The 25760-nt window shown below is 42.0% G+C and overlaps 2 protein-coding genes across 2 annotated transcripts in view; one reads left to right on the plus strand and one right to left on the minus strand.

Annotated features, from left to right (window-relative positions):
* Positions 1-24321, minus strand: part of LOC147890820 (uncharacterized) — a 98044-nt gene extending 73723 nt beyond the window's left edge. The window contains exons 1-4 of the mRNA XM_087389707.1: positions 24169-24321; positions 23940-24087; positions 22211-23851; positions 7156-7308 (exon numbers count right to left, since the gene is read on the minus strand). Coding sequence (XP_087245833.1) covers positions 7156-7308; positions 22211-23626 — 1569 coding nt within the window. The 5' untranslated portion in view covers positions 23627-23851; positions 23940-24087; positions 24169-24321. The remainder of the gene's footprint in view (positions 1-7155; positions 7309-22210; positions 23852-23939; positions 24088-24168) is intronic.
* On the plus strand, positions 493-2959 carry LOC147890822 (uncharacterized). Its single transcript, XM_087389754.1, has 6 exons — positions 493-572; positions 654-1504; positions 1636-1867; positions 1993-2140; positions 2276-2605; positions 2723-2959. Exons 1-6 carry the CDS (start codon positions 493-495, stop codon positions 2957-2959), a joined length of 1878 nt encoding a protein of 625 aa, XP_087245880.1.
* Positions 24322-25760: the final 1439 nt, after the last annotated feature.

Genomic DNA, 25760 nt, shown 5'->3' on the forward strand with positions numbered 1-25760 from the left:
GTTGAAACTTGAAAGTTGAAACTTCAAGCTTCACTTATAAGTTATAATTATTTTTATTGTCTTGACTCTTGTTTGAACTTTGCAGTCTGGAATCTGCAGATAGCTTCAGACCTTAGCCTTGCATTACTTTCAACTTTCAAGGTGCAAATTGCAATTTGCAGATATATCATATACGTTATAAGCATCCTTGCAAGCTGCAAGCTCTAGCCTCGAGAGAAGAGTCTCGACTCTCAAGTCTCTACCTCCTCACTGATCAGGTAGTTTTAACTTTTAGTCTTTTAGAGGCTATAGCCTTCAAAGTTCAATACCACTATTTGAATTTTGCAGCTTGCTTCTTTAAATCAACCTTGAACCTAATACATACAGGTTACAGGGAAGTGGCAGTTATTTTGAGTCTACTAATTTATAAATTCTAACTTCTAAGTACTTGTAATTTGCAAATTGCCATGTCTTGCAGACTGCAGTTTCAAGTTTCAACTTTCAGCCCTCATCATGGGTAGGATCAAAGGAGCTGAGTGGGAGTATGTTGAGATTGAAGGTGATTCTGGAAAGGAGACAAGTGGAATGAAGAGGTACAAATGTGTGTATTGTGGTCATAGTCACTAAGGAGGGCCACATAGAATCCGTGGGCATATTCTTGGCATTAAGTCCAGAGAAGTTAACCCTTGTCTAGCTCCTGATGTGGTAGAAATATGCAAGCGGTTAGATGCTGCAGCTAGTGCAGCAGTTTTGGTAGAAGACGATGGCGGTTTTGTGGAGATGGAAGGAGCTTCCGATATTGGGCACGAAGCAAGTAACAAGCAGCATAAGCTTCCAACCTATGGGAGCAAACAACATACTCTTGTACAGTCTTGGCAAGTGGCTGCAAGAGAGAAGGCCATGAGTGCTTGCAGGAAATTCTTTTTTGGGGAGGATTTGTCTTTCAATTTAATTCGTAGCCCTTTCTTCTTGGACTTTGTCAAAGCAGTTGGGGAGGTTGGACCTTCATGGAAACCTTCTTCATATGAAACCTTCCGCACTAAAGACCTTAGGGAGGAGGTGAATTCCATTAAGAAGGAGCTTCAAGTGGTGAAGGAGAAGTGGCCAAAGTATGGTTGCACAATAGTGTCCGATGGCTGGTCAGACACTAGGAGGCGATCACTTATCAATTTCATGGTAACTTCTATCCATGGGAGTATTTTCATGAAAACAGTGGACACTAGTGGCCACTTAAAGACAAGTGAGTACATCTTCACCATCCTAAAAGAGGTTATTGAAGAGGTAGGGTCAGAAAATGTAGTCCAAGTTGTCATGGATAATGCTTCCAATTGTGTGCTTGCTGGAGATATGCTTGAGGAGGACTATCCCCATATTTTTTTCACTTGTTGTACTTGCCATTGTCTTGACTTGCTATTTGAGGACATCGGCAAATTAGATTGGGTGAAGCCTGTGCTTGACATAGCACGGATGATTGTAACATTCATCACAAGGAAGCAAAGAGCTTTACATATGTTTCCGAGCATGAGTTATTAAAGCCTTGTGACACTAGGTTTGCCTACATGTACATAGTTTCGGGCAATTTACTAGATGTAAGGCAAGCATTGAGGAGGATGGTTGTAAGAGTAGAATGGACAAGATGGCGGACCTCCAAAACAGAAAAAGGCAAAAAAGTGGAAGAGCATGTCCTTGACAAAGCATTTTTGGAGCAATGCCTTATCATAAAGAACTTGTGTGCTCCCATCTTGAAGCTTCTCCGTCTTGTGGATCGAGAGGGTGCAACCATGGGATTTGTTTATGAACTCATGGACAAGATGGTGGAGGAGCTTGATGCCATGAAGAATATTTCAGCGGATCACGTGAAAAAAGTACATGACTTATGTGTGTCAAGGTGGGCTTTTATGAGTCACTTGTAAGTTGTAACTGTAAGTTGTGGTATCATTTTTGTGCATTTTTTAAGTAGATACTTGATAGTTATTAGTGACTCATATACATCAATGATATTTTGTAACTTAGGTGGAATATGATGCACTCTCCCTTGCATGCTTCTGCATTTGTCCTTCATCCCGTTTGGAGAGGCAAGGGTCAAGAAACTGATCTAGAGGTGCAAAGTGGTTGGTCGACCACCATTGAGCGGTATAGCAAAAATGATATGGAGCTGCAGGTAAGGCTTAAGTGATATGGCACATGCTTCAGGATGTATTTATGCAAGCTATAAGCTGTATCAAAGTTTCTTGAATTTTAATTTTTGGTTGGAACCTGGAACTTGGGACTTGTTGTTGGCCATTTCAATTTTCAGGCCAAATTGATAGACCAATTGAATATGTATCGTGATTGTGAGGGATCATTCTCACGTATGGCTGCAAAGGACAAGTCACTTATGGCCACAGGAGTGAAGTGGTGGGAATCTTTTGGAGCTAGCACTCCAAAGCTACAACGACTAGCCATCCGCATCCTTTCACAGGGTAGTAGTGCCTCTCCTTGTGAAAGAAATTGGTCCACATTCTCACTTATCCATACAAAGAAACGGAATCGCTTGAAGCCCGCACAGATGGAGAGATTGGTATATGTGCATACAAATCTCCGTCTCACAAGAAACATCAAACAACGGGGTTTTCTCAAGATGGAGGTGAGTGAAGTCTTTTGGATCTTTCAAGTTTCAATCTCCTATCTCTCTTGGCTATTTTGAAGCTTCTTCAAGCTAGAACATAGAAGATTAAAGGCTTATCTTTCTTTCGAATTTCAGGTCACACTTGCTATGCTTGAGAAGGAACGTGATGTGGATCGCTTACTCACATTGGAGAAGTTGCGAGCTGAGCTAGAGACTGCTGAGCAGCCAATCACCACAGTGGATGTCGATGATGGGTTGCTTGATATGGACGAGGAGGATGACAAGGATGAGAATGAGGACGAGGATGAGGATGACGATGAAGATAAGGAAGAAGAAGGGACCCAAGACATACCAATGGAAGCAATAGCATAGATTTGTTTGTTTAAAGCTTTTAGATGCTACCAATAACCAGCTATTTAGTAACTAGTTACTAGCCTTGACATGGGGACAAAATCACGTTTCATATTTTTCAGCTTGCAAGTTCTAACTTGGAAGCTGTTTTTTTGAGAAAAAAGGTTTCGTATTTGACTTTGTAATTTTGTTTTCAATTTATGGGCCTAAGTGCCAAGTTCCAAGCTTTGTAATTCAACTCTTTGAGAGTCAAAACTCAACATGTGTCGGTTTGGCAGTGGTAACTTGTAACTTGTAAGTTGTAACTTGTAACTTGTAACTTGTAAGTTGTAAGTTGTCAAAATATGCAACATAGCATTTTTTTTTATTGAAATTACCACATTAAAAAAACCCACGTTTGGAAACTCTCCCTCATTTTTTCAAACTTATCAAACGTTTGGAACCCCCAAACGTTTGATTGTAACTATGACTGTAAGAGATCCTCCCGAATGATCGGGTTGAACTCGTCGCCCTGAAACGGGATGAATGGAGCATCGATGTTGTACTGAAAGGGTGGCAGCTTTGTCTATATGGAAAGCCAATCTCTCAAACCATCTGCATGTGTAGCATCCCTAATCACCCAAAGGTGCTAACGCCATTGAAGATGCTAACGCCAACCAAGGTAGCCCACGCCGCCTTGCAGTACCAGAGCCATAATCTCGCACGTGTTATAGATAAGTGAGGTTTGGAATGCCGCATCTAACTATAGTGGAGATGCCCCGAACTCAACTTGAATGATCTGATGAGGAACAGATGGCTTATTGTGGGTCATCCGTGATAACAAGATAGCCAATAACCTCTGCACTCGAGTCCACTCTGTGTCAAATAGGTCCGGCCCCCAACAAGTGCTATCGTACATGCCTGCAGGTCAAACCAAGGAGTCGAAAAGGAGAACCTTGGTCCTTGGGTCTTGAAAATGTGAATGGAAGCACTATCTCTCCAATCGGGCAAAGGAGGCGTATCCTCTACTCACGTGGGTCTGCATCACCGGTCTCATCGTGAAGATAGGTCCAAAGAACAGAATCCCCATGTAAGTGTATGATGAAGCAATCTCAACTGGTGCCTTGTCTCTGTGTGAAGCTACTCTAGAGGTGTTGAAGATCACAACCTTGGTTTTACCCACATTGACCTTCAAGTCATGGGACTCGCAAAAAGCCAATAATGTGTCTAGATGTCTCTGGAACCCTCAGCGGACAAGGATAAGAGTACCACATCATCAGTGTACAACAAAATCTAGAGCACGTAGCCGGCAAGAGAGCAACCCCTCCTCCTAGGGTCCTCTTAAAAGACTCAAGTCTGTCTATATAAAGACTAAACAAGGTTGGCAAAAGTGGGCAGCCTTGTTTGACCCAATGGTGCTCATGATCTCATCTGTCCATCCACCCTCCCTCCGAACTCTGCAAGACACCCTCTCGTAAAGTGCCATAACAGCCCAAACTATCATCTAGCCATAGCCCAGCTCGTGCAATCGTCTGATGAGACATGCTCATGGTATTGTATCGAAGGCTTTGAGGAAATCCACAAAGCAATAATAGACCCTATGTCTCTGTGCCTGGCCTCCTCTACGACAATCCTGAGTGTAAGTATGTTGTTCATTCCCATGATCACGCCGAAAGCTTGCCTGCCCATTTGCTCTAAGTCCCTACATCTCTGCATAGCGGCTGACCTCCATATCAAGTGCCAAGGCATATATCTTGGACATGACATGCCCATGACATGCCCAATCATAATGGTCCTGTAGTTTCCTGGACTCATGAGATCCCCTACCTTGTGAATAGGTGTGATCGTGTTGAGGGTCCAAGTGCGTGGGAAATCGAGACAAGCTGCTTCATTAAATAGCTTTGATAGGATAGGGGCTAAGATATCAATCCCGTATGCAACAAACTCGGTGCATAAACCCTAATGATCCTTTGCTCGACCATTGTGAAGCTTCATGACCGCATCTTTGATGCCCCCCTTAGAGAATAGAGTGCAAGAGGTCGATCGTGGTGTGTGTGAAAGATCAGGAGTGGGCTAGTTGGGGATGTCATATAATGTGCAGGCGTAGTTGTGCCAAACCTGAGTATCTGTGAGTGGTGAGCAAGACCGCCATTCAAGGAATCGTCGCCAAAAGCCTTTGGAGTTTTTACTAAACAAGATGTTCAATAATTTCTCCTCATTTTGGCTAACAAGGTTTCATTTCTTCTGGCGAACTAGACGGTGATACTCACGTAACGTGTCCGATTTGCTCGATAGGCCATGTTTGGATTCGAATCGGAGTTGTCGGCAAAGAGCCTTACACTCGTCATCCTATCCACTATTGCATGGCATGGACCCTAGAGGTGGTGGATGGTTAGAGAATGGATGTACGGGAAGGCATGAAGGACAACCTTGTGCAGGATCAAAGCGGCCCAGTCCTCCAAGAGAGGTATATGGTCAATATAGGTGAGTAGAGTGTAGAATCGTGCAAAGTATCTTAGTGAGAGATAGGAATTGAAATGTATGTCGTGATAGGTAGTGTAAGTGGATAGTGTGGTAGGTGGTGTAGCAAGGCGAGGAGTGGTGATACTAACGAAGAGATATGTATGATCAGCCCTAGGTGGAGGTGGTGAAACAGAGAAGTCTGTGATGTGTGATGTTAAGGCAAGGGATCCCAAGATATAATCAACCACGCTAGACTCCACATCATGTGGAAAGTAGGTGAAGCCACTGGAGGAGAGCCATCGCTCAAGAGAATAAGATCATGCGCCGTACCTAGATCAAGGAGTGCATGTCCATATGAGGTAATAGGGACCTGTCTATCAGCGGACACTCCTCATATGCCAACGTCGGCAAGATCTATGTCAAGAAGTAAAACAACATCTTCTCGAAAATCTAGCAATGGCAATTGACGAGCTCCCGTCCTCGCATTGAAGTCCCCAACTAGGAGAACATCTCCGCGACTCAAAAAATCCATGATATCTTGATGGAGAGGTGGTATGGTGATGTCTCAACGTCATCCTGCACTACCTTGGCGAAGTGTGATGTCTCTAGTGGGAAGTAGCAGATCGCTATGAAGAGATCTCGGCAAGTCATGCGTCGTAATCGGATCCAAAGGAACCTAGAGTGTGGGTCCCTCCTCTACACTAAGATTGCCCCAATGAGAGATGATCTATATAGGACTGCCACTCCTCCTGAACCACGTACTCCACCTGTCTCCCTCGTCTCCTCCCCGTAGGCTGACTCCCAAGTGTATCCACTGACCATCGATAAGGAGCGCTCTAGGCTCTGATGTCTCTGTGTAGAAGACTCTCTCATCTTGTGTAGGACTCCGAGAAATTCCCAAGCTCTAACCAAAGGGTACCATTACAGTTCCAAATGGTGTAAGCAAGGGTCTCAATATCCTGCGTCTCATAGACCCCGCCCCCTATGTGGGAGGACGGTCAAGTGATCAACGGGGTTCGGTGATGAGACGTCCATCCCGCACTACTACCACTTCCCCTCCTTGTGAGCTGCATCCCGCAGCTACAAGAGAGCACATCTCTCCTCTATCTACAAAGAAGTCAAGTCCTCATCCATAGATATAGTGAGGTGGGATGAGGGACCTTTTGGAGAGAAATATTGTTATGTTTTTTCCCCCATATAAAGGCTTCTAAGAAATAGACAAGAGCAAAGCACATAAGGTGCAAGCACATCACCCATAGCATGAAGAAATCAGGGTTGTGGCTGAAAACGCCATGTCAGTCCAGTGAGAGACTTGGAGAAGAAGGGACTGCCTCTCCACTCTCTCAAAAAAATTGTCCTCCTGCCACCAGGCCAATACAGATCTTGAAGTTCCTTTCATCCTAGACAAAAGAACTAAACAGAGCACACAGCTCCTAGCTGTCACTTAGTATGTTCTGAAAGAAATGCTCAGAATGAAGACAAAATATGCAGATCAACAACGAAACATTGGGTCCCATGCTTCGAGTGCAGCAGCCAGCTAACAATCCTGCATATCAATATTCTCCCACAATTCCAACAAAATAATAATGACCATGTCATCATGGACAACCCCCCTGAGTCTCCGTAATGGCAGCACTTAGTACAGCGTTTTGCTCACCGTCTAATGCAGTGGTTTCCAACTAATCCCTTTTATACTAGAGACAGTAACAAATCAAGTGTAGAAAAAAACAGAAGCGAACTCACACGCATACAAGGAGATAGAGGGAGGAGAATACATGCTGAGGGCAAATGAATTCTCCACTTTTGCGAGATATAGATTCCTTCAAATTCTGAGTACACTTTTGATGGTAAATTCTACCACAATCTTTGTAGCGACAAGAGACCATTTCAGTAGGCACAACAGGTACTTGACAATGGAAGCATTCCACCTGCAAATTTTGAACAGCTTAGCTTCCACTGCATGAAAAAGAAACCGACTTCAGTGCTATAACAAAACCATAAGAACTATTTTTTGAAAGAAGCACTCACACATAGTTTGAAAAAAGGATCTTGTATTTTTTTAAAGGCATAACTATAGCAGAAATCTCAGTTTAAAAGAAATTTTCACATAACCTTTGCAATATGTAAAGTTAGACCGTCAAGATTCTTCCAATCTTTAAATATTCAGAAATAAATAAACTTACGTATATGGACATCTATGACTTACAAATTTGATATATGTATCGCTTTGTGTGTTAAGTGTGTGTGTGCATGCACGCGCACCTGGATTCATATTGGCACTACCAATTATATAGGGCCAGCAGCCTAAAGACCTAAAAAATACATATTTGTACATAAATAAGCCTGTTGAAAGAGTAGAGACTCAATCAAACTATCATAAAATTAGAAATCATATATATATACCTTTGTAAGACAAGAATAAGTCCAATCATACAAATTTAGAATTTTTGTTGTTCTAAAGATCAAAAATCTACAAAGAAAATAAAAGAGAAAATGAAAGAGAAGAAAAAAGAGGTAAACAAAAACTTTTATGAAAAACAAAAGGAAGACATACTTAGCAAGCAAAGCAACACTTATGTCGTCATCAATGCCCAAGCATAAACAGCTATATTGGGTTTCTAAAGACCCGCGGAGTCTCTTGGGCAAACCCAGTGCTTACTAAAATACGTCAAATAAACAAAAGAGAATGAAAACAAGATATAAAGAAGAAACGAAGCAAGTGACTAAGCAAAAATAAACAAGCAAGTCAAGAAACAAAAACTTCCAAAAAACTCTCTCTCTCTCTCTCTCTCTCTCTCTCTCTCTCTCTTATTTAAAACATAAAAAGCTAAATGGCCCTTTACACTTATGTATCGTTTCTACAAAGAGGCAAAAATACATTTCTAACTTAGAAAGCACAAGTATACTCAAACAAACTCTCTTTTGAAACTAAAAGAAAAACGGGCTATTCAGCTCCCCCCTTTTTGTTTTCAGCTTATGTTCAATCATTCTAAACAAACCTAAGGCCGAAACACAATAGATAAAAGACTTCATATCTAAGAATGTGCGAACTTTTTTCACTATTTTCCTTGGATTATACCTCTTGTGTAATAGTAAAGTGATCAAATTACTACATTGAGTGATAAAAGACTCCTTAGTTGTACAAAGGCGGGATAATCTATGGAATTGGGAAGATTGACTCCATATTTTGCCAGATCATAAATGTTTGAGTCAATGTGATGCATTTTTATAATGTGTAAACCACTATATTCAGGTTGTTCACGTTTATCGTATATATATCAACCTCTAATCCTATGGTAGATTAAGAAGTCTAAGATCTAAGAAAACACAAGAATCCCCTCTTGAAGTGCAGTTCAGTTCACAAGAGTCACGAGGATAGATTCCTTTTCCAAAAGCTCTAGCGTCTTTGTACATAAAGTCTTGAAAGTTGGGAACATCTGGTACAAATAAATCATCTATAAAACGCCTAACTTGACTAAGCTTATGTAAAATGATAGGGCAGGTATTGATAGAAATAAGACGTTGCATAAACTCAAATTCATAAGTGAAAAGATAAAAGTTTGCTAAAAAGACAGCACAATTAGTGCCCATGGGAATTCCTATAACTTGTTGAAACAAAGAATCACCTATTGTGATGTAAAGATTATCTAAAAGAAAATCTATCCAAGAGCAAACATCTTCTACACTTACTACCTTTGTGTATCTTTTCTTTTTAGAACCTATGTCATGATCTTTATTTTTTAGCCACAAAAACTCAAAGCATAAGGCTGTTTTCTCAACTTTTAGCACTTTGCATCTATCTTTGTCAAATCTCAGCTTGAAAACTTCAGCCACAAGCTTTTTAATTCTAAACTTCAGGGCTTCCAGCTCAATCTTTGTGTAAAGCGTGGTAAAATCATAGGTTTAAAGGAGAATAGAAGACTTTTTCCTGAATGCTTCGAGAGGAATTAAAAAATTTTACAATAGGAATCACTCCTACAGAGTCATTTAAAATCCAGCTTGAGTTCGAGGGGACATTTGCCTCTTTTAATAAGTCCCTCCAAAGTTCATGGACACTAGGCAACATGGCTTTGAAGCAGTAGCTTAGCCATTTAGAGACATTCGTCAAAGTAGTCTCACAAGCAGCTGCAATAAATCTTGGCTTTTTTGCAGTTTTGTGAAACTTCCAAGCAGCACAAAGAAAAGGTATGCTTGGATTGCAAACAAACCCATAAGACTTACAAAAACTCTCATGTTTTGAGATCAAATCCTTTTGAGAAACTAAGGCAGGGGCATAAGTTTTAGCAGACGAGTTCACTTCTCTCAAAAGACATTCTAAGTAAAACTTTTGGCAAATAAAAACAAAGTTATTGGAACATTTGTCCACATAAGAAATGACAAAATTCCTATGGAATTTTCAAAGAAGAGTTTCATCTTCTTTAAAAAGATGGTTACTTTTCTGAGCAATTAACCGAAGGGACTTCTTCTAGTTTCAAAGCAACTTTCTTCAAAATCTTCCCTTTCCATTCTGATAAGATATTTTTAACTCCTAAACATTCTTCTAATTGCAAAACAAACTTTGAGATTCCCTTATGGATAGCTTTTAAAAGACAAGATTCTTTAAAAGAGTACAATCGAAATTTCGTGCCTTTCATGAAAAGGTCTCTTAGGTTACTAGAAAGCAAAATTGAGGTATCAGTTGTGACTACATGTCCTAAATCAACATCAATAAAGCTTTGGAATCTCTTACTTTTACAACAACAAGGTTCTTTACTAATAGAAGATTTTGAATGCTCTGAAAGCCTTTTACCTATCTCTCCATAGTTGAAAGCCTTTTGTCCTAAAGTTTTTACATACTTCCAAGCTACTACTGGATGCTTCCAAATTCTTCTCACAAAATGAGGGAGAGAATCCATTACTTCAGGAGACTTCAAAATGGAGTTTAAGCGTATCTTGTCAAGTGAGGGAGAAGTAAAAATACAAATCAAGAGTTCCTTATTTAGATAGACTTCTTTGCTTTGAAAGGAAGCTTTTACTTTTAAGAAGCGATCCAACGAAGTTTTAAGTTGTATATAATGGAGCTTATTTAGATTCAAATCCTCAAAAGAGAAGTTTTCCAAGGTGTATTGAAGTTTAAAAAGAACTTTGACATTATATTTTTCAAAAACTTTTATTGAAAAAAGACCCAGTGACATTAATCTATCTAGGTAGAGTAGTCTTCTTTTATAGTCTCGAGAAGCAAAAACTCTTGGAATTGAGGAAGTTAAAGGAACTAAAGGAGAAGGAAGTGGAGGAAGAGGAAGTGAGGGAGGCAACTCACGAACTACATGTGAGATTGCACGAGAACTAGGACAACCTCGTAACATAACTTTAGGTTTCCATACGATGTTAGATGTAGGACTATGTTGGTAATGAGGAATGTTAAAGGGCTTGATATGAGTTCTCCACATCAAAGGGTTCTTTTTAGAGGTTCTTTTATTTTTACGAAGAGTTGATTTTCCTTCCAAATTGAAACCTCTTGGGAAGAAAGTGTGTAAAGTTCTCATCCAAAACAATTCACGAGGACGAGCAGCCTTGTAAAAGTTCTTGGCATTATTAAAATGGCCCTCTATATGCTGAATGGGAAAGCAATGAAAAGATTCAAAACCGGACTTTGCCATTGCTGCATATAAGGGTTTTGAATTCTCAATTAAGGAATTCTTCCTATGAACTTTTCTAGCTTCCCTAACATGTTCTTGAAAAAGAATAAAAGCTGTCCTATAGGTTTGTCCTACATAAAGCATATTACTACTATGTATGTTGTAGACAACATAAATTACTTGCGTGGAATGAACAGGACTAATAGAAATAGAAGTCTTGAGATGCTTGTTTCTAAGACGTCTTAGTTAATTAAGAATTCTTATGCTATTATTAGTATAATGAGTGCTAACTAATAAAGCCTTAAAGTTAGACCAATTAATGTTACCTTCCCCAAAATCATGAAGATTATTCATGTTTGGCCTAGCTAAAAAGTTATACCTTTCTCTATATATGTTTCTTCTAACTTTTTTGTTTTAATTTACCGAGCTAGACCCAACCAAATCACCTACCAAAGAGACAAGACCATCACTAGAATTTCCAATGTTGTTCGGTGAGGTCAAACGATCCAACATTGGGAAACTTGCTTGCACTCTCCCTGCCCATCCCAAGGCAGTTTCTCCCTTGCTATATCCCCTAACTCTAGCAAAAGCGAGACTAGTATTTAGGGGGGGGCATGCTTGCACAGTCGTTACTCATCCCAAAGTAACTCCTCCCTTACTACTACAAGGGAATGTCACAGGAGCCTGATGACATCCCAAGGATTGCCCTCTTGGTTTCCAAAAGGCGAATTCATCATAGCATGTATCGCTAATGCCAATATACCCCCAAACTGGCGATTACAGTTAGGATTAGGCAAGGCCCCAAGGCCACTGTAAGAGCTTAATCAACCTAGAAGCACCAAAGAAAGAGAAAGAGAAAAGGAAAGTTACCAATAATTTAAAAAATAAATAAATATAATATAATATAAAGCGATCATACAGTGAAATAAACCAAGGAGAGCAACTAAAACAAAACGTAAAAGCATACTTTTTAAAGAAATAAAATTAAAAATAAAATAAAATAAGGGAGAGAGAGACAAAATTTTAAAAAAAAATTAAAATTAAACAAAAAGAAAATAATTAAAATAATAATAAGAATAAATGAGAATAAGATTAGCTGTTGGGGCTTTTGCACCCGCGTAAGATAAAACAATGTAGTTGAACAGCTGATCACCACTTGAGTCTTGGACGAAAATTCAAAGAATTTGCATATCCGCTAAGGTGATAGAAAAATATACCTTTGTAAGACTAGAATAAGTCCAATCATACAAATTTAGAATTTTTGTTGTTCTAAAGATCAAAAATCTACAAAGAAAATAAAAGAGAAAATGAAAGAGAAGAAAAAAGAGATAAACAAAAACTTTTATGAAAAACAAAAGGAAGACATACTTAGCAAGCAAAGCAACACTTATGTCGTCATCAATGCCCAAGCATAAGCAGCTATACTAGGTTTCTAAAGACCCGCAGAGTCTCTTGAGCAAACCCAGTGCTTACTAAAATACGTCAAATAAACAAAAGAGAATGAAAACAAGAAATAAAGAAGAAACGAAGCAGGTGACTAAGCAAAAATAAACAAGCAAGTCAAGAAACAAAAACTTCTCAAAAAACTAGAAACTCTCTCTCTCTCTCTCTCTCTCTCTCTCTCTCTCTCTTATTTAAAACATAAAAAGCTAAATGGCCCTTTACACTTATGTATCGTTTCTACGAAGAGGCAAAAATACATTTCTAAGCACAAGTATACTCAAACAAACTCTCTTTTGAAACTAAAAGAAAAACGGGCTATTCAGCTCCCCGCTTTTTGTTTTCAGCTTATGTTCAATCATTCTAAACAAACCTAAATAAGAAATCATAAAATTAGAAATAAGAGGCATGTCGTCATCCATGCGCTTTTTCATATATACATTGATGTTTGTCCCCTTTTCTTTTCTCAAAAAAAATAGATTTGAAAATTGATACAAGGTGAAGATGGAGATAAGTCCCATAGAGACACTTGGCACTCTAGTATATAAAGTAGTATAGTACTACTCTAGAACACACTAAAAGTCACTCAAATTAACTCCATTTCCTAACACCCCCCCATGGAGGAAAGGTGAGGGACTACTAGAATGGAACCAAGAACAAAACATGACAATGATGGTCATCAAAACTGTGCATGCCGGTCTAGAACTAGACATGGCTCCCACACAATCTCAGAGGCAAGTAAGCATGGCTCAGAGGCTAGTGGGCATAACATAGAAATCTCATCTAGCATGGCTCAAAGGCTCATCATCATGCATGGATGCATGATCAACTCAGAGGTCTAGGAGACCAATGCACCAACAAATAGACCTATCAAAGCCAAAAACACATGGCTCCCATAGTACATCCCCACCTGGCTCCAAAGACTAATGAGGAACATGGAGCCACACACCAAAAATATAAAAGAAATACATCATTTTAGGAGGACTATCCAAGGCAGAGGACCTTTATTGACTCAACACACATGATTTATTGCATTCACTTTTGGGAAACATCCCCAAGGCAGAGTACCCAAATATATTATGCTTTAGAAAGCAAAATAATGATCTCCATCATCAAAGCTCTAAATGCGGGAGACAGACTGTAAGAGCATGATCCTGTCGGTGGGTCATCTTCATCTACATCATCATTAGTGGCGGATGCCACCCAATTGGCATGATCCTTCGATTGTTGTTGAGCAAAAGCTTCTAGTAACACCTGTCCTCCGTATGACCGAGCTTGTTGCAATAAGTGTACTTGAATGGCTTGAATGTCTTTCCTCGTGCTAGTGGAGTTCTTTGTTGCGGCGATCCTTTTCAAGCAAAAGAGACACCACATCTTCGAATGTAGTCGATGCAATGCGAAGTACTTCAAGGGCATTCTCAAAGCGAGAAATCCCTTCCATACTTGTCATCAGGACAGCCATTTTGTCCTCGTCATCCGAGCAACACTTCAAATTGGAGAGTTGTTGAACTAAAGATTGAATTTTTGCTATATGCACACTCAAAGTATCAGACTCTTCCATTTTCAGCTTATAAAATTGCATTTTCAAAAATACCTTGGAGTTGGTGATCTTGTTACCAAATATATTCTCGAGGCGTGCCCAAATCTTCTTTGCCTTGGACTTGAAGTCGATGTGATGAATCAATGAATCATCTAGGCAAAGCCCGATGATTGCGATGGCCCTCGAATTGTGTTGCTTCTAAATCTTTCATGTTTGAAACTTCGTTGATGCCTCAAGTGCTTCATCATCTTCGATGGCATCCCAAACATTCTCCTTCATGAGAAGGAGTTGCACTTTTGTTTGCCATGTGGGAAATCCGTCCCCCTTGAATTTGTCCACAAGAAGAGAGTTGGTGGAAAGCGAACCCATAAAGCTGGCAGCTAGGAGAGAGAAGAGTGATGGATAGAATGAAGGGCACAAGCGAGCTGAGGGAAAAATGGAGGACTGAGAAAGAAATGGGAGAAATGGTAGGCAAAAGGAAAAAAAATGGCGGGCACAATGGAGATGTAGGAGAGGAAGAAATGCCGAGCAGAATACAGGCACCAACTTGCCGGTAGCAACTCCAAGAGAATCTCAAGCAAAAGGAGCAAATGGCGGGCTGAAGCAGAGGTCAACGATGAAGAGGATGGACAGCTCCACGTTGAGCTGGCTGCATCATGCTTGGGCTGTCAAATCATTGAGCTCCAGAACAAAATTTGTGCGCAGAAACAAATTTCATCACTTCTTGCAAGGGCTGTAACTTTTCACAGAAAATTCAGATTGCAATGATGTAAAAACGAAATTTGTAGTACTCAAGGTCCTCTACAACTTTGTTGAAGACACAAAGCCCTGATTCTGCTTCTAGATCCGGATAGAAGCATCGCATCATCCGTAGGTCACAAAAAGATATAGCTGAAGGAAAGAGAAGAGAGGTGGCAGATCATGGCGTGGAGAAGAGAGCTCTAGATGGAATTGGAGAAGCCATTCCTCCGAGGGGAATGAGGGAGAGAGGCTTCAATGTCCTCAATCTCTTACCTCAACCTCTTGGAAGATAGTCTAGCTCTGATACCATATGAAGATGTAAGACATGGAATGGAATGGAAAGGAAAAGCAAGACTAGGAAAGCATAATGGAAATGAAATAATGCGAGAAAGAAATATACAACTAAGCAAAGTACTTACATAATCAAGAAAGGCATGAGGCTTGATGAAAATGACAATGAAAGTACAATGCCTTTATAGGATAGGCACACACACTCTAAGTGTCAAATGTATATGGGATAAATCCCATAGTGACACATGGCACTCTAGGATATAAAGTAGTATAGTACTACTCTAGAACACACTAAAAGTCACTCAAATTGACTCCATTTCCTAACACAAGGTCTGCTTTTCAGAAAGGCACTGACAAGAAGAAGAGACTAGCCGGTTGCAGCCTGCTTCTCGAGGTTCAACTACCTAAGGTGACACCAGAGCACGCTCTAAGAGGCAGTGTAGCAGACTATACAACCAATAGATTCCTCTTTCTGTGTGAATGTAAAAAGCACCGGCAAGCGAAGCCATGTAAAAATACACACGACACTCACAAATTTTTAATACACACGACTCTCACAAGTTTTTAGTACACACCACCCTCACAAGCTTTTCCAAATCCCTTGTTATCTTGCTTACAAGGTATATAATGTGCAGCCAGACATTGACTTGGGTGGTTACCAGTCAGTTGTGGTGCCCCCACATCAGAAGACTACACCTTGCAACCATATATGGCAAGGAATGATGCTACCCATTGTTTCTCAAGCATCATCCTTACGTAGGTAGGGTAGACATTGCATGAGGATGACATATGTGATATCTTAGTTTGAGCTAGGAATCCTACCTCTACCTCAAACTGAAAAGCATGACCTGCTACCACCATTCAATGGTTGAACATTGGACATCTACGTAGCAATCATGAGATAATTTTAAGTGTGCACCTCTAGCTGTCTTGGGCCATGGAAAGGAGTGTTGGACCATCACTTGAAACACTAATATGCAGCAATGGCATCTACCATCTCTCCCCAACGCATGAACACGTGACATCTGCATGGCAATCATGCAATAATCCTAAGTATGCACTTGTAGAAGCCTTGAGCCGTTGAGCAATTGCATAAGGAGTATTGGATCGTCTCCTGACCATGGTGCATCTTGCCTTCATCATGCTGGTGCATCACAAGCACAAACGTGCTCTTATCGCAATTATAAAGGTGTTTGTTCGCAAGACCCACACCCAACCAATTGGCATCCCAAAGAATGAGCCAAGTGCCCAAGTCACGCCCCATAGTCGCCCACAAAGCCCCATAGCCTCCCAAAAAACCCCAAGAGGGGATGACTCTGGAGGGCTCAAGGGATCATTATATTCAAGGTTATCCTTAGGGTAGAAGTATTTATGGGCTTAAGCAAACCCCTCTATACACGTGTCAACAAGTTTTCATGGGATTAAGCAACCCCCCTCTCCATGATTAAGCAACCCCCCTCTGTACATGTGTCAACAATGCATGGTCTTCTTGACCTTTGTATTCCATGGACCACTCCACGTTCACGAGGGGTGAAGGCCGCCACCTCCAACACCATCCTGTGGACAAACCCCGAAGCATTAAACATCAAAGCACTAACCAAATCAAAGGCCATCACAGCGACCAAGATGACATGAGACAAACCGCATAGAGGTCAACCAACCAAAGCTGACCCAAAGTGCCTCAAAGTCCATCCCAACTAAACATTGACAGCCAACCACTAGTGCAAGCAGCTGCCACCTGCACTTAATGCCCACTGTTGATCGCAACATCTTAAAGCGGAGTCCACTTAAAGCTTGCCACGAATCGCAACACCTTCGCAACACACAGGTCACAAAAGAGCCGCCACCACCATGTGCCATGCATGTGACAACATTGCCGAAATGCCTACTCTAATACCATGTAGGATGCCACGTGGCATCCCAAAAAATGGACCTGTTGCGGGGTCCCCAAGTCCGACCCATATCCACCCAAAAAAGCTTCAGAGCCTCCCAAAAAACCCAAAGAGGGGATGACTCTGGAGGACTCAAAGGTTCATTATATTCAAGTTTATCCTTAGGGTAGCAGTGCTTCTGGGATTATGCAAGCCCTCTCTGTACACTTGTCAACAACGCACGGCCTCCTTGATTTTCTTTGCATTCCATGGACCACCCCACATACACGAGGAGTGAAGGCCACCACCTTCAATAGCTATGACAATGGCACCAATTCCGCACAAGGCCATAGCTAGCAAAACATAGCGGACCACACATACTGATTGTCACCAACACTCTATCACAAGTTGTATGCCACCACAGCCCCGTGCATCACCAAGACTGCTCGTGGACTTCACGCCTCCACCAGCATCCATCGGATCACCACAATGACACCACACCACAGCTTCCTTGCTTCTCATGAGCTCAGACACTTCGCACTTTGCACTAGTCTTGTTATGCACTTGCCTTGGGTGTACATGCTCATATAGAGGCTCCACCCATCCAACTCATTATGTCTGCTTTTTCAGTCTCATAGACCCTTTGGTCTTTCGAAGAATCTTCCCATGGGAGAGGTGGAAAATAAGCAGCATGATCAGACGCAGCCTGAAACATCTATTGGAACAGCGACTCATAAAGCTAGGAAGCTATCTAAAAGAAGTTTTGGAACACCGAGACAAAGTACTTGGGCTAGCACACTAACTAGCCCAACAAGTACTAACTAAATAGCAGTCTATAGTTTCTATTCACTAGATGTAAAAGGTCAGTATTTTTTGAAGTGATTACCAGTCCCATAGATCCTGAAGGGCCTTGAGAGGGCTTTAATACAATCATATCATATCATACCATACAATATCATGCTGTTGCAACCCCTGGGTGCTGCCCTTTAGCCCCCGTGTGGGCTGTTAGCAGGCCACCCTGCTATCTGCTGCTACAACAGGCCACCAGGCCTTCAAGACAGCAGCACCAGCGCCCGCTCTACCTGCACCACCCCCACCACCTACTGTACCACTCCCCGCCACCTGCTGCACCATTTGCGCAATCTACAAGGGCACCTAGACCCCCCTACATAGTCTTCCATGTCGGGTGGACTGGTTTGGGATGCCCTAGGCCCTTCATCAGCTCAAAAGGCTATTTCTAGCCCCTACACCTCGACTCCAACACCCTATCGCTGTTCAAACAAGCCCCAGGTCTGCAAAGAATCAAGAAATGGCAATTTCAGATCAAGAAAAAGCAGAAGTGATCCTACCAGCAAATGCAATACTGAAAAGACAAAGAAGGACAAGGGAAGAGTTACCAGCATGCTTTAAGTTCACCCGGGACAGCAAATATGTGAGGAATCTCTTCATTCCTGCTCTCTTGTGCTTCTGTAAGTCAGCACTAATCAAGAAAGGGATCAAATGGGAACAATGGGCAGCCCACAGGACCAAAAAACAAGAGGCCAAAAAGAGCGAAAGTATAGTGTCATTTAGACCAAGCACAGAAAATAGAAGATAAGAATATCAAAGGTTGCATATCAACTGTGTAAATTTCAGGATGCTGAGCTTGAATGCAAACAAAAGAAATTAGGGGAAAACAGGAATGATGAGGTCTCCAACCTACGTGCTCAATTACAAGATGACATGAAGAAATGGCAAGGGGAAATGCAAACAAAATTAACTCGAATGTTGAATGAGAAAACCAGCTCTCTTGCCTCCCAAATTGAGATTCCAGAAGTCGCCACTCTCAAAGATGAGAACGAGAAGTTGAAGACAGGTGCACATTGGGAGGAAGGGGAGCTTCAGCCACCTATCCAAGAAGAGCTGAACCTTATCAAAGAGCAAATGAAGCAGCTCAAGGATACAAAGGGGACCTCAGAAGAGGAATGTAAGCTCATTGATGAGCTGAAATCTGAGAATGAGCAGCTCATCAATGAAAGGAAACATGCTGAGTCGCATAGCAAATCACGAAGGGAAAGGCAGATATGCTTGCATGGAAGGATGTATTAAAAAAAGGCACAACAGCACCCAAAAAAGAGCTCATCTCTGAGCGTCAACCTCACCTGTGAATCAGCTTGGAGAGTGGGTAAGGCAGATGCACCGACAAGGCTCGTAGGTCTAGCATCTTCATTGCGGTGTGCTATTTTCCTCTAGACACATCATCCAATGCACGAGAGGTCACTACAAATGGACACAACCCGTATGAGACTGTCATGACGAGAAATCACTAATCCGTGATTAGTAGACATTAAAACATTATTATATATTATACGCCAATGGTGTAACATGTATATGTTTATGATGGACGCCGACCGATTTGTTATGGCGGTGGATCATCTGAGTAGATAGGACTAGTCGAGCAGGAGCCACTGCTTCAGACGGAATCGAATTTGAACATGTGATACTTATTCTATTAATAAAAATGTGCACACACGTGTCTAGGTCCTAGGGGCAATAGGAAGGGAAGGGTGCATTAAGGTGCATTGAATGGCAGATGCATGGGTCATAGGCTAAGGGTCTTTGCCTGCATTCATGGATCTCACTCTACATACGTCTGTGTGTGCGTGGCATGTGCGTGTGCGCGCCCATGCATGTGTGTATGTTTCTAGTCTTCAGTAGTAGTTGTCCCGCTTTGGGACAACTATAAATGTACATTCTTCTTAATGAAATGGTGCTTTTACAAAAGAGTGTGTGCACTTTGTGTTTGCGTGTGTGTGAGGCCCATCATATAGATCATGATGTCTTCTTGTCATATAATGAAATCTTCTCATGTAATACTGAGCTCCCCACTTTGGGGACTCCTTCTCATGATATAGAATATTAAGATTTTCACCCCAAAAAAAAAGTGTGTATGTGCGCGGGGGGGGGGGCTACTTGCTGCTGCATGTTCGCCTTCAAATTGTTCAGTCTATTCTCATGGCTTATGTGCAGTTTTACTTGCCCCTTATCCCCTTGTCTTCTCGAGATATTCAAAAGTTTATTAGTAAGGTTATGGAATGCTTTTGGTGCACCAAGCATGATCGTAAGTCCTTCTGCCTTCTCAAAAGCCACTATGTATGTTCGCCCAGGCTTCATGGGGGTTTGAACATTCTTGATCTTCATACTCATTTGGTCGCGCACAAGGCCACCTTTTTGGAGCAGCCGTCTTTTCCACTCTCCCCTTGCTGGATTGGCGGTTTGAAATGGGTAATGCATTGCTTGGCATGCTGTCAGACTGGTCTACTTGTGATTATGCATGTTTGCTGAAAGGAACCAAGGTTATAGCACTAGGAGTTGGTCACTAGCACAGCCACGGGTTGGCGTTGTACTGGGTTGCACCTGTCGGTGAGCTCTTGAAGGGAGTCCCTTTGATAGTGACACTCCAAGAAGGCATATTACTTTCTGCTTCCACGGCCTTGGATTCAAGATTGTGGCAATCATTTTTGGCATCTGAATAAGTCTCTTTCTTGGTGGAGAACTTCTCTTTGGCGTTTCTGGAATAGCAAACTTCAAGCAAAAAGTCTTTTTGTGGCACTGTTTGGTTGGGCTTCACCGGTGGGATCTTTCACAGCCTCCAAGTGCATTGCTTCCTCGACTTGCCCTACTTGTTCTCATGCAAGACAGACGGTCTTGCATCTGTTTTGGACTTGTCCTTTTGCACGGGATTTCTTTTCTGATTGATGACAAGACTTCGACCTTGCTTTCCATCCACTTCCTTTGGAAAGCAGTTTTGGTTGTTTGGAAGATATACTTCTATCCCGGAGTATGATATTTCTTCTCCTGTTGTCGATATTGGCCACTCAGGTCATTATATCATGCTCATACCATTCAACTGTATGAGCACTCTTCAGTGAATGTCTTCCCATACTTTCACTTCGGTCTCTACAGGATGCTTATGCCTTCAGAGACCTTCCTCGGGCCCAATTGGAAGTTTTTAATTACTGTTTTTAGTTGTGAGAAGTAGCTGTCCCACTGCAGGACAGCAATGAATGTAAATGCTTTCTTAATGCAAAATTTCTTCTACCAAAATGTGTGTGTGTGTGTGCTGATCTTCCTAAATCATGTAGCTTAGATTAGTGGAGCTAAAATTTACAGCCCCAATAGCCAATCACAGTTACAAGAAGTTGCTCTAGCAAACGTTTGCCGCATGCAAGCTTTTGGGTGCCCTTTGTGGGCTGGCTTGATGAGGGTGACCAGGTTAGCCTCACCTCATTTGCACATTGACTACAGCTTGAGCCTCTCTAATCATGATGTACCATGAACATGTAGCTCCCCTAAGTTTCTCAGTAATTTGCATGGTCACAAGTCAATGCACAGTGTACAATTCTTCTCCCCCCAGGGCACGACCCTCTTTCTTTTAGACCTCAAATCTTCTGCTTCCTAAGTTCTCCAGTCTCATTTACACTGTCTCCGTAAAATTGTAGCAGTGACTTCCTACGATGATGATTATCAACTGCAAGTCGTTGAAAGTCCAGGGAGACCCCGATCTCGCAACAGCCAGGTGTTTCTGGAAACTATAAATCTAATCATTATTCTGCCCAAAATTTTAAAAAAATAATAATAATAAATCTAATCAGTAATGTCAACATTTTAAAGTCTCTATAAAAATCAAGGCATTTCTAAAGTCTATAAATCTGAGGCCAAAACATTCCTAGAGACTATGAATCTGATGCCAACACTTTTTAAGTTTACTTAGTAAATAGCAAGTTTCCAGTATAGCAAGGTTGGATTCACTTTTGACGGACTCCAACAACTGTAGCAAGCTGCAAACCTACAAATCCACCCCATGGTCGTTGAAGATCTGATTCGAGTCTGTTTAGCTTTTACCGAATTGCCCTGAGCTCTAAGCAACTCAAGACCCAAAAGTCTTGCAAGCCAGAGTGTAGCATCATTCACACAACTAGGCTGTTTTCATTGTCCATGCTGTTTGGTCTAAACACTAAAGTATTTTACAATGCTCATCACGATGATAACAAAGCAAGACTGGGATTGGACTTGTAGGCCATAACGTACATACACGGAGTGTGATAACATGACCCAGCTAGTTCAGTTGAAGCCAAAATGTTGAAAGATAATAAGGAGAGATGAAAAACTAAGGGCATTGGTCACAACCCACATACTCTATTTTCAATCATCGTCGGGCAAAAATGCAAGCACGGATGCATTTCATGTCATGTATATCTACATGTATATTTGTACATGCACGCAAAAGGGCGGTCGATACATTAGAGGACCACCTTACAATTTTCCATTTCCATCCTCTTTAGCTTACCATTCGTCTGGCGCCACGGCTGAGAAACGGCAAGCAGTTTTCTGTGTTGACAGCAGTACCGGTGCTTTCAAATTTCATATTCCTTTTCCTAAGGTATGTTTCTAAGAGTGCTCTCACAACAGCCTTCTTTGACACCTGTTTTATTAACTTGCTCCTGCCAGGGTTCTGGGAACGAAATGCTCCTTGTAGCTTCCTGTTTCCGAAGGCCGTGCACATCTGTGAGCTCCTCAAAATGGGGCCAGTCCTCCCTTGTCCATTATATGTTCTCACAACTGATCGTGTGCTACTTCTTGTTTTCAAATAAATGCCCCCTCCTTGTTCACGATCATCCAGAGCCTGTGCTTGAATCCGCCTCTTCTTTCTTGTTTGAAGATCCTCACACCCCCAACTAGTATTGCCTTTTAACTTCGGCGCTAGAGGATTGTTCTCAACAGGACTATGGGTTCCATGATTTATATTTATGGCTTCACAACGGTATAATAGACACCCGTCATTTTTATCGCTGCTGTTTCCAGAATCTTTAAATCCATCAGAAATTTCAGTGCGCTCTGCCAAAGGTTGGTCTGCTCCAACAGAGTCCCTGCTTGTTCCATTTGGGCACCGTCTTTTCGCACGTTCCTGTAGGGATTCCTCGTTCCTCCTAAATATCACACTTAATCCAGAACTGCAGGCCTCGACATTGAAGCTAGCGCGTGATATAGGAACATGGAGACGGTTTAAAGTGCCAAGATATTCTTCTCTTACGGTCTGGGAAGTAGCAAAAGAGGAGGTTCGTTCCGTTACCCGTGATGTACACTCATAATCAATAGGAGGCGGGGTTGAGTTGCATCCGTGTTGCGAAAGAAGATCGGTCTGGGGAGTCGCAAAGGCGGAAGTTCGTTCGGTTACCCGTGATGTAGACTCATAATCAATAGGAGGCGGGGTTGAGTTGCATGCGTGTTGCGAGGATTCGCTCACAGCTGAAACTTCCCAATCGTCTCTTGAAGGATACCCTTCGACTGGAACACAATCACTGTCAACGGCGGAGAACTGGCAGCCCGCTGTGTCTTGGCGAGAGACTTCGATGGAGAAAGCACTAGGCTCCTCTGAAATTCCATCAGAAATCCTGCGAACGTGCAAGATGGGAGAACATTTGAATGATGGAACACCATACAGAGGTCTTTTATGTTTCCGGTAGTAGAATTTTCTTAGCTGTGTTGCTTTACTTCGATAATCTGGCCTTTCCTTGTGCAAGCTCGAGGATGATAGTACTTCTTCTTCCTCGGGCACCGTTTCCAATGACAACTGGGCGGGTTTTTGGTGGAAGTGAACCAGCCGAGATACTAGCAATTCACTGTTACAGGAATTATCAATCGACCCGGTGGTCCGCTGATTCTCAACACCGGGAGTGGCAAAGCACAGCTCTACCGTGCTCATCGTACAATACCCCGGGAATGAGGATACATCAGCGGTCACAAAACCGTCGATAGCCTAAAAATCAAACACCAACCAAACACCAACTGCTGGCTTTGCTGAGTAAGCTGTTTCGAGTGGCAGTGCGCTGCTGATCAGTCTCGCAGTGCACCGTCGGAAGTTGCGTAGTTGTACCTTAAGGTTGTCTGCTCCAGCAATGTAGGTCGCTCGAGCTCCTGATGGACGGATCTGTCATGGAAAAACGCGATGACTTGTGAACATGTGAACGCCTTCTTCTGGCCTTTGTTTTGGTGCTTATAGTTGGAATCTACCTCACCTTCGTCCCCATTTGGATCCAAATTCTCGCTCGGACCCAGGCAATTCAACACAATCAACGTATGTTTGGTCGCCTTGTCTCAACAGACAGCAGTCTCAGAGCATCCGTAGGCATCCACATTGCAGTACAGTACAAAACGCACCCGTTCCTGCGAGCGGAAAGAAGGAAATATAGTAGCAACGAGTTTCCAATTGGAAATGCAGGTAAGTGAATTTGGACATCGGCGTACCGGATTGGAGCGGAGGAAGGCGCGGGAATGGAGGGAGAAGAGGAGCTGAGAAGAGAGAATGAGAAGAAAGGTTCAAAGAGCAGAGAGATGGTTCGTACTGAGTTTGGCCATCGCCATCGCCATCGCCATCGCCATTGCCATCTCCATTGATCGATTCTGTGCACAAAAAGAAAGGGCAAAAACTTGGAAGATGAAGCAGGAACCTGTTTTCAAAAGGGAAAAGATGAGGCGCCATTTTTCCCCTTCCCTTTCAAATTTCTCCTAACATCATCTTTACGTTTAATTTAAGAGCCTTTTCATTCTCATTAAGTTTAATTTACTCAGCACTTAGAAAGCTTCATTTCCTCAACACTACACACTACACTCTTACAACGTTCATGGATCTTTCCAACTTGGAACCTTTCATGCCTTGCGGATCTCTTCCGCTTATAGACTATTCGGATGCTATGGCTGACATCGGATGGAGATAGCCCCTGGTATCCGAGGCACAAGACTATGCCACTTTGATGCACACCCACGCTCAAACTTTTCGAGACTTGACACTTCCACCCCAAAAAGTGCATAATGGAGGAGGTATGGAGGTCCAACAGAGGGGGGCCTCTCATTTCAACGGTCTGCATCTGTTCCACGGTTTGATGTCAACACTCGGATTTCCCTAGTCTGGCCCCATTCGCCAATGCATGTGGCCACACCTCCAACCATCGAATTCACCTCCAAACAGCCATGCATGTGGCCATGCTCTTAGGTGACATCCACCCATGACTACTTCCACATGGCAAACCATTCAAAAAGTTTTTGTCATCCCCACTAGAAAATTTAATGGCCAGCCTCCCTAGGCTACCCAAGGTGGAGACATCTAAAAAAGTGGGCCATTGCTAAACAAACAAGGTGAATTACATTCAAAAGGCCTTCCCTGTAGGGAGATTTAGAATTGTGTAAAGGAGAGAGTGGTCAAATCAATAAATGAAGTTTGTTCGGGTTTTTTCATGTTCTTGTGGTTTGTTCATTCATGTGTGGTCAATAGTGGACCCATGTATAGTAGAAGTTGAGTGAATTCTTTTTGGGCCATGAATGTACGAACATGTGTTGTGTTAGTGTTCATTTTGTTGTAGGACAATCCTTGTGAACGATGTATTGTTCTAGCTGCAGCACCTGGTTGAATGGGGAATTGGCATCAAGAAATTGTGTTTAAGTGGTTCTTGCCTATCTGAAATTACCCAATAATTGGGTGTATTGGAGTCCAAGTACATGGAATACTGTCTTTGTAAAGATATGAGTTTGTGAAGAGAGTTTGTCTTCCTGTGCTTTTGTCATTAAACAAAATCCAAATGACTTGGTTTTCTATGGTTGTGTTTGAATGTTTGAATATCCCATCGGCACCATTGACCAATCCATCTAAAATATCCAAGTTGCCGGAACATATCTCAACTATCATTCCTGGTTTCAAATGTAGCATTTTGTGCAAGCCATCCGTGTTTTTTGGATTCGTTGGTATTGTTATGGTTTTGTTGCATGTCTTGTGTTTTTTATCAATTGCATGAAGAATATATGGATTTTGTTGTAGAAAGTCAAACACTTCTTTGTTGTGCATA

Source organism: Dipteris shenzhenensis, chromosome 18 (assembly GCF_047967505.1).
Source record: "Dipteris shenzhenensis isolate YYH24624 ecotype China chromosome 18, Dip_SZ_1.0, whole genome shotgun sequence".
NCBI lineage: Eukaryota > Viridiplantae > Streptophyta > Polypodiopsida > Gleicheniales > Dipteridaceae > Dipteris > Dipteris shenzhenensis.

What these genes read in the sequence shown, in the direction of transcription:
- LOC147890822 (XM_087389754.1), top strand. Translation starts at nt 493, where the DNA reads ATGGGTAGGATCAAAGGAGCTGAGTGGGAGTATGTTGAGATTGAAGGT. An exon ending in GAGACAAGTGGAATGAAGAG is followed by an intron (nt 573 to 653) that starts GTACAAATGTGT and finishes CATTAAGTCCAG; the next exon opens with AGAAGTTAACCCTTGTCTAG. An exon ending in CATGACTTATGTGTGTCAAG is followed by an intron (nt 1,868 to 1,992) that starts GTGGGCTTTTAT and finishes TTTGTAACTTAG; the next exon opens with GTGGAATATGATGCACTCTC.